The sequence below is a fragment of the Pristiophorus japonicus genome, chromosome 8 (assembly GCF_044704955.1).
Source record: "Pristiophorus japonicus isolate sPriJap1 chromosome 8, sPriJap1.hap1, whole genome shotgun sequence".
In the NCBI taxonomy this organism is placed as follows: Eukaryota; Metazoa; Chordata; class Chondrichthyes; family Pristiophoridae; genus Pristiophorus; species Pristiophorus japonicus.
In genome coordinates this window covers 100,121,922-100,131,702 of record NC_091984.1, presented here as the reverse complement: position 1 = coordinate 100,131,702, position 9,781 = coordinate 100,121,922, and the positions used below count along the sequence as shown (strand labels likewise).

The 9,781-nt window shown below is 40.4% G+C and overlaps 1 protein-coding gene across 2 annotated transcripts in view; it reads right to left on the bottom strand.

Moving 5' to 3' along the window:
• Positions 1–3,228: 3,228 nt before the first annotated feature.
• edem3 (ER degradation enhancer, mannosidase alpha-like 3) overlaps positions 3,229–9,781 on the bottom strand; it is a 97,846-nt gene continuing 91,293 nt past the window's right edge. The window contains exon 20 of one of the 2 annotated variants that reach the window (XM_070887177.1): positions 3,229–7,310. In XM_070887177.1, the coding sequence (XP_070743278.1) occupies positions 6,808–7,310 (503 nt within the window). In that variant the 3' untranslated portion in view covers positions 3,229–6,807. Of the gene's footprint in view, positions 7,311–8,015; positions 9,216–9,781 lie in introns of those variants that run through there. The other variant, XM_070887178.1, reaches the window with a different exon arrangement.

Genomic DNA, 9,781 nt, shown 5'->3' with positions numbered 1-9,781 from the left:
GGGAACATAACTTCTGGCAGTTCAATGTGCCTCTCCCATTTACCCTCATTTTAATGTAATCAAATTAGATGACAACAGAGTCAGTGAGCAGATCACAAGGAGGCCCAAGCCTGGAAATGATGCCACTGCTATTAGAGGGCACAAATCTGGCAGAAAAAGGTCTTGCCCCAATTTGGAGGCCTCCAAATATTGTAATGCCATTTCTGCACAAAGGATGTGCTTGTAAATGCCTAGTAAATCACTGTTTCTAAGATTGAGACTCTCTGTAACTGCCTCTCCCCATCCAAGTCCAACCTCTGCCCGCACACTGGCCCTAAATCCCCATTTTTCTGTTTCTTCCCCCATTGCCCTCTCCAAGTGCACCTCCTGCTTCTTTGATCACCTCCCCATCTCAACTTCTGACCAATGACTTTCCCTTCCTGGCCCCCATGTTAGATAACATTAAAAGTTTCGTGTCTTCAGGTTCCATCCCTCTCCTTTTCAAAACTGCCATCATAATCCACTTCCTCAAAAAAACAGCCTATACCATCCATCCTCTAACAACCACCCCATCTCTAATCTCCAATTCCCCTTCAAGGTCATTGAATGTGTTCTCGCCTCTCAGTTCTGTGCCCATCTTTACCAAAGCTCCCTGTTTGAATCATTCCAATCTAATTCCTGCCATTCTTGCACCAAACTAATCAAAGATAAAAATGACATCCTCTGTGATTGTGACCATGGTGTGTTACCCCTTTCTGTCCTACTCAAGCTCTACTGTTAGCCTAACATCAGTCAACGGGAAAATGCTGGAATCCATTATCAAGGAAGTGGCAACAGGGCACTTAGAAAATCATATGATTAGGCAGTCAATGGAACGGAAATCATATTTAACAAATTTAGTAGAGTTTTTTTGATGTAACTAGCAGGGTAGATGGAAGGCATTCGAAAAGTGCGATATAAAAGGTTGTTACGCAAGCTAAGGGCTCATGGAGTTGGGGGTAACATATTAGCATGGATAGAACATTGGTTAACAGACAGAAAACAGAGAGTAGGGATAAATACCTCATTTTCAGGATGGCGGGCTGTACCTAGTGGGTGCCACCAAGAGGTCTTGGGTCTCAGCTATTTAGTCTATATTAATGACTTAGATGAAGGGACCGAGTGTAATGTATCCAAGTTTGCTGATGATACAAAGCTAGGTGGCAAAGTAAGCTGTGAGAAAGACAGAGCCTGCAAAGGGATATAGACAAATGGGAGTATAATTTGGGGAAATGAAAAGTTATTCACTTTGGTAGGAAGAATAGAAAAACTGATGGAAAAAAAATGATGAGAAACTATTAAATGCTGGTGTTCAGAGAGATTTAGGTGTCCTCATACAGGAAACAATTAGAATGGCAAGTGGCATGTTGGGCTTTATTGCAAGGGGGTTGGAGTACAAGAGTAAGGAATTCTTACTACAATTGTACAGGGTTTTGGTGAGACCACACGTGGAGAACTGTGCATTTTTGGTCTCCTTATCTGAGAAAGGACATACTTGCCTTGGAGGCGGTGCAACGAAGGTTCACTAGATTGATCACTAGGATGAGAGGGTTGCCCTATGAGGAGAGATTGAGCCTACACTCTCTGGTGTTTAGAAGAATGAAAGGTGATCTCATTGAAACATACAAGATACTGAAGAGGATTGACAAGGTAGATGCTGAGATGTTGTTTCCCCTGGCTGGAGAGTCTGAAACTAGGGGGCATAGTCTCAGGATAAGGGATCGGCCATTTAAGACTGCAAACAGGAGGAATTTCTTCACTCAGGTGGTAGTGAATCTTTGGAATTCTCTACCCAAAGGGCTTTGAATGCTGAGTCATTGAGTATGTTCAAGGCTGCGATTCTAGGGGAATCTAGGGGATTCTAGGGGAATCAAGGGATATGGGAATCGGGAGGGAAACTGGAGTTGAGGTCGAGGAGCAGCCATGATCTTATTGAATGGTGGAGCAGGCTCGAAGGGCCACATGGCCTACTCCTGCTCCTAATGCTTATGTTCTTGACACGGTTGACCCTGCCATCTTCCTCCATCACCTCTCCTCAGCTGTCCAGCTCTATGGGAGTGCCCTTGTATGGTTCTGTACATCGATCTGTACATAGCTAATGCATCTGTAGCCATGACTTCTTCCCTCCCCACATCATCACCTCCTGATTCCTCCAAGTGCTCATCCTCTTCCTCATTTTTTTGCTGCCTTTGATGTCAGCTACGATCTGTATGATGGTACCCAGGACATTGCAGGCTTGATGTTTTGGGAATGCATTAGGAATATTTTGACAATAGTGCATCATATTATAGATTTTGCACGGACCACAAAATAAAATTAACAGTTATGTGCACAGTATTAAGTACAGTTACAGTAATTAGGAATTTTAACTTATTTTCATTGTCAAAGAAATACATTAAAACCTAAAGTATTGAAATTTTCAGGTTGACCAGAATCAATAATTAGGAGACAGCATTATATTTACATTGGTTTATTAAATCTTTACAATCAGAAGTAAATCACAGTAATCAAATGCACAACTATGTACAGTGATCATATCTACAAAATTAACCAGATTGTTTTACATCACAGCTTACATTTTACAGCTGTCCATTTTATTTACAGGGGTTTCCGAGGTGCATACACCGTTTTTTAGAAAGACACTGTGCTGAAGCACCTGCTGTGTAAATTCTACAGACACTCCCTATCTTTCTGATTAATGCAGAAATGCCACAATCACACTGAAGGAACAGATCCCAATGTTAAATCTAATTTCAGCTCAAATTAAAATCTCTTCGAAAAAGGCAAATACATACCCATTTGTTTCGTTTGCTAAATTTGCGTTAAAAAAATTAAGCAGTTTTACATTTTGAATGCCTTGTTGGCATATTTCCAATTTTAAGATGAAACTGACATTTCCCACCACATGATGTTAAACCATTTCACAAGTGTTGGTTACCTACACTGCAGAATCATTGTGGAGGGGAATAGCTGAATACAGCGCCACCTACTGGACTTTAAAATCAATAAGCCAGCAAGTACTTAAAGCAAAACACTGTGGATGCTGGCAATCGGAAATAAAAACAAAATGCTGGAAACACTCGACAAGTTAGGCAGTATCTGTGGAGAGAGAAACAGAGTTAATATTTCAGGTCGATGACCTTTCAAAAGTTCTGAAATGTCATTGACCTGAAACGTCAACTCTGTTTCTCTCTTCACAGATGCTGCCTGACCTGCTGAGTATTTCCAGCATTTTCTGTTTTTAATTTAGCCAGTAAGTATTGTTTAATTAGGTTAATTGATTTTAAAGTTCAGTAGGGCTAATAAAAGGCTTTAAAATAATCCTATATTCCTTGAAACTTTCTTCTTTATGGGATCGAGATGGGTCAACAGTTAGCTGCTTTATAATTGCTCAGTCAATATAACATTCATCATCTGGAAAAATATCATAGATGCTTCTCGTTCTGTATGTATAAAACATGAAATACAAGAACACACAATCACACTGCTTCATGTTAAGGTCAGAAGGTCGAATAGCAGAAGCAGTTCAATTGTATGCTATTTGTCTCTTCCAATTAAAAAAAATGATTTTAGTCCCGAATTTTGTTACATTTAACAGTTAAGCAACAATTTAATTATCACAGATACACTTGTTACAGAATCTGGACTATACAGAAATAGATAGAACTAAAAAAACCTTTCCTAATGTATCTTCTAGTAGGATAATTGTATTATTTGGGTCAGCAAATTGACAGCTAAGTTGATACCTTGTGTGTTCAGCAGCTTCTAAGCAAAAGTTCTCTATATTTGCCGGATACCTGCTCCAAATTATAATGGAATTGTAGAACAAAATAGATTTAACATCTGTCAAATCAATCATAATATAATCTAATTATGAACGGTGATATACAACATTAAGTTAACATTGGAGGACACTTTGAAAAATGCGCATTGTTGATGGTTTACTGAGATATTAACTATCCGATACTGAATAATAGAGACGTACAGATTTTCAACTCAACAGTACTGTGAAACAGGAACTTCGCTTTCAAAAAGGTCCTTAGCAGTTTAACCCATTGAGAACTGTAGTAGCATTTCTGTACCGTAAGGAAAATATAACAAGCTTTGAATATTCAAGAGTATAAAGAAAATGTCTCTATTTGAATATTGTATAAATTAGGCTTGGTAATGGTTATATTTAAAGAACAAACATTTTATAATGTGCAAAGGTGGTTCCGTCCTTAAAGGATTCACACTGCTAGCCCCAGTAGATTTTAATATACAGTACATGACTGAACCAAGCCACAATATTACAAACTGAGAAACATTGGAGATTAAGATCTGACATATCCATTGCATTCAATAGTTTCAACAAAACTCCAAATGCTAGTTCTTCAAAATGTCAAACATTCAGTGATAGTTTGGAGTCGCAGCTCCCAGCTCAAACTTATTGTAAATGAACTCTTTCATTTATAGGGATTTTCTACATTATGAATTGCTTTGCCCTTATTGATATTGCAACAGAGTGAAAATCATAAACTATTTGTGCAGGGTTTACAGGTTACAATGCTTTCTGGGATACAAAGATAGTATTATTGTAAACTAATTTGTTGGAGAAAAAAAAACACAGAACCATGAGACAATTGTGTTTTAAAAAAAAAAAAACTCCTTCCCACCACCCCTTTTCTCTCCTCTCGAAATTTTCTTGGGGATATAGTCCTACAACAGTTCTGGTAGCTTTCCTATATCTTACACAAGTGACTGTTCTTCATATGTGCCCAGATAGTCAGAGCCAGGAGGTCATACAAGCATTGAACATCCATTTGCCTCACTGATCCCAGTCTAGCAAAGTATCAATCTGGAATCCTGCTGGATTGAGCCAGATGTCTCCTCACGGGATGTCATACACATACTTTCCAAATGGAGGAGGAACCTGGTTGATTTTTTTCCTTCCCTGGGCTAGTACTAAACTATGAGGCCAATTGTAGCCCTCTAACTGAGATCATACATTTCAACAACACAGATGGAATCTGGTCGACATGACTCAGTAGCATACTGGGCAGCATATTTATCAATAAACACCTGTTCATTGAAAAACACAACGAGGCAACAAGTGACAACTTGCTTTTATATAGCGCCTTTAACGTAGTAAAACAGGAATACAATCGGACAACCAAACACATTCATCACTTATTTGTTTCCAAGTTTGGGGTACAGTGGCGAGTTACTTTAAAGGGGTATTTAAGTTAGTGCCAATCAACTCTAACTCATTACAGAGTGTCACACATCTGTTAGCATGGTAAACAGTTATGGAATTCCATTGCATCAGGTAGAAAAAAAACTCAGCAAATGTTTAAAATCCTATGGATCAGCAAATGCTGCTTCAAAAATAAAACATCCAACAGGTAAAATAACTTGAATGTTCCAGGTCACCTCAAATGGAAAAAGAAAGTCTGTGACAGAAATATTCCTGCAAACTACCCACTGTCAACCACAGTTTGATCACCTACTAAAAATATTCACCAGCATTTCTAATGAAACATTTTTTTTTACATTGCAGTGTTAAACTCCTCCAAATTACTGGTCTAAAATAACATTCTGCTGTGTGTGTCTTGCTTTACACAATTCAATTAATTTATTTTTAAACACAAAAATAACTTTTTTTTGTAATGCTGTCATAATCATCCAAAATGGTCTTACAGACTAGTCCTTTCTTTACAGTAGATCTTGAGCATTTAACCAGTATGCAGAAGCTGCCACCTGGTGGCCAGAAACTATAACAAGATGAACTAACCTACCGTCTAATATCAGAACTGTTACTGGATCCAGCAGCAGTAGGATTATTCAGTTAACCACCCCTCGACCCCGAGGGACTGACTATGATGACGATGATGGTTCAGTTAAAGCCCATGGAACAGAGTGATCTACCAAAGAGACCAGATTTCTGTGCAATATGTCAGAACAGGTGAAAGGGTAAAAACATTGCCTCCATGTCAGTCTTTATTGTATACATGCATAGATTAGGTATTATCCCTGTAGCATATTAAATGGAAGATTACAAATCTGGAAAGGTTTAGGAGTGGAATGGAGGAACAAGTCTTTAAACAGTTAAGACAGAACAAGTTGAAAATAGAGTCAGGTGGTAAAAAAAAATTGACAAGTTCCAAAGTGGCAGTTTGACAACATTGAGTCCATATAACTTTATATCTTTTTATCAATTTAGTTGGGATGGTGCTGCCAACTCTTGATGATAAATTTCATTGCTCCAAAACAGTTTTACCAAGAATTATTTTAAATACCTTACAAAAACAAAGAAAACAAATGAGCTAAAATCATATTTCAGTAATTATGGGATTAAAAGAAAATGAATGAAGCAATTTGGTGAGCAGTTGTAAACCTAAAATCGGACACTGGATAAATGCCACACGATTATGTGGTTTTAAACCTGCATTAATACAACAAGGTTTTGCTGGTCTGCAACAAAGAAAAAGTGTGCATGTGAGTGGAGAGGGAGGGAAAGGTAGAAAGCAATGAAATAAAAGTTCCCTTAACACCGACACATTTCTCAGTCAGCCGAATTTGAGGCGTGCTGCATCAGGAAAAGCACTGTGACTGGCATCTTCATGTGAATCAAGTAGTGACCTGGCAGAAAAGATGACCAGTAAATCCGACATCCTCTCCACACATAGAAATCAGAACTTGATCAGCACATTCTTCCAATTGGTCAGGGAATGTCATTGCGCACAATTACACCCAGATCCTCTGGGAGAAAGAAGAAATAATCCCATCATACAAATGTATAATTCATGGTCATAGTTCATCCTTATCCATCATTTCAAAGGCGTCTATCTCTTCCTTCCAGTCTGATAACAGGGAATCTATTGTCCGAGCCTCTGTCTCTTGGCTGATATTTGGACTGGATTCCTGCTCTGTCTCTACCTCACCATCGCTCCCCTTCTTTACCTGATCTGAAGTCTGAGCACAAGATCCCTGTTCATCTTCAGAGGGCCCATGACTATCTGTCCTTTGTATGTCCTGATCCTTGACATCACCAGTATCCGAAGACACATCAGTGGGGGGTGTACTTGGGTTCGGATCAGATCCACACAAAATATCACTTAGTTGTGTCTTTGTATCAGGCACGACTGACTGACCGCTGGCATCGCACTCACTCGCTGATTCATCGGATTTCTCATTGCTTGGGTTTTTAGTGTAAGATGCTGCTTCATTCTTACATTCGAAACTGGTCGGGGTTGGCCCCGTGAACTGCAAGTCATCTTCTGAATTCTGCTCTGAGTTTTCCATATCCGGATCTAAAAATCAAATATTAAAATATATATTTTTTTAAAGTTGCAAAATACAAACAGTTGTAAAATATGTATGCTAATGACACCCAGCTCTATCTCACTGGTCTCTAAATTGTCAGGCTGCTCGTCAGACATCCAGTTCTGGACGAGCAGAAATGTTCTCGAATTGAATATTGGGAAGACCGAATCCATTGTTTTCGGTCTCCGTCAAACTCCGTTCCCTAGACACTGACTCCATCCCTTTCCCCAACTCCTGTCTGAGGCGGAACCAGACTGTTTGCAAACTTGGTGTCATATTTGACCCCGAAATTAGTTTTTGACCACATATCCGCAGCATAACTAAGACCACCCATTTCCACCTCGATAACATCGCCCGTCTCTGCCCGTGCCTCAGCTCATCTGCTGCTGAAACCCTCATCCATGCCTTTGTTACCTCTAGACTTGACTATTCCAAAGCATTCTTGGCTGGCCTCCCACATTCTACTCTATGTAAACTAGAGGTGATCCAAAACCCGGCTGCCTGTGTCCTAACTCGCACCAAGTCCCGCTCACCCATCACCCCTGTGCTCACTGACCTACATTGGCTTCCTTTTAAGTAACGCCTCGATTTCAAAATTCTCATTCTTATTTTCAAATCCCTCCGTGGCCTCGCCCTCTCTATCTCTGTAATCTCCTCCAGCCCCACAGCTGCCTCCCCGCTCCCCAGAGATGTCTGTGCTCCTCTAATTATGCCTTCCTGAGCATCCCCGATTATAATCGCTCAACCATTGGTGGCCATGCCTTCTGTTGCCTAGGCCCCAAGCTCTGCAACTCCCTGCCTAAACCTCTCTACCCCTCTTTCCTCCTTCAAGGCTCTCCTTAAAACATACCTCTTTAATCAAGCTTTTGGTCACCTGCGCTAATTTCTACTTATGAGGTTCGGTGTCAAATTTTTATTGCATAATACTTCTCTGAAGCGCCTTGGGACGTTTCACTACATTAAAGGCGCTATATAAATACAAGTTGTTGTTGTATTCAGTAAATTTGGTCATTCATCTCTAATTATATACTAAATGTTATTTAATAGTTGTATAGAGCTCTTCCTACATTACAAAACAGTCATCATCATCATAGGCAGTCCCTTGGAATCGAGGAAGACTTGCTTCCACTCTTAACATGAGTTCTTAGGTGGCTGAACAGTCCAATTTAAGAACCACAGTCTCCGTCACAGGTAGGACAAGTAGTCGCTGAGGGAAGGGATGGGTGGGACTGGTTTGCTGCACGCTCTTTCCGCTGCCACATGCTTGATTTCTGCATGCTCTCGGCGATGAGCCTCGAGGAGCTCAGCGCCCTCCCAGATGCACTTCCTCCACTTAGGGCGGTCTTTGGCCAGGGACTCCCAAGTGTCAGTGGGGATGTTGCACTTTATCAGGGAAGCTTTGAGTGTGTCTTTGTAACGCTTCCGCTGCCCACCTTTGAACTCCTTCAAAGCAAACGAGCCAGAGTAGAGTGCTTGCTTTGGGAGTCTCGTGTCTGGCATGCGAATGATGTGGTCTGCCCAGCGGAGCTGATCCAAGTGTGGTCAGTGCTTCGATGCTTGGGATGTTGACCTGGACGAGGACGCTAATGTTGGTGCGTCTGTCCTCCCAGAGGACTTGTAGGATTTTGCAGAGACATCATTGGTGATATTTCTCCAGTGACTTGAGGTGTCTACTGTACATGGTCCATGTTTCTGAGCCATACAGGAGGGCTGGTATTATACAGCCCTGTAGACCATGAGCTTGGTGACAGTTTTGAGGGCCTGGTCTTCAAACACTCTTTTCCTCAGGCAACCGAAGGCTGCACTGGCGCACTGGAGTCGATGTTGGATCGCGTCGTCAATGCCTGCTCTTGTTGATAGGTGGCTCTTACAAAACAGTAGTATCCTGGACACTGTACAGCAACCACAAGATTCAATTGAATCATATTTTAGAATGTTGATAATTATAAACATGATATTTCTTCAATCTACTAATTTCATCTCATATCAACAGGTGATCTTTGCGACAATTTGATTTGAATTGGGAATTCTCAATACAACTTACAGTTTAGATGAAATTGAGACAAACCCACAGTGAATTAATGTGGCATAAATAAGGTAGGACTCTTGAGAATAGAAGGTGAACACTTCATATTTATAAATAATGGTCTTTTTGGTCACTCAGTTGGAAGCATACAGTGACCACTGTTTTATATAATTCAGGGAGAAACTCCAAACCAACACCTGAAAAAAGTCAGTAGGAAATTCTATTCGGTTTCCAAATATTCCTACAGTTTCAGTCCACAGCTTATACCAGCTCGTGTTCACACTGAGTTTTGATTCTTCCATGCAGTCTGTCACCTTATAGATTGTACCTACCTTAATATCTGTAGGCCAGGCAGCATTAGTACCTGGATAATATGGTCAAATGAACATATACCGTACGTCCTATGGCAGGTTGCCATGCTAACTTAAACTT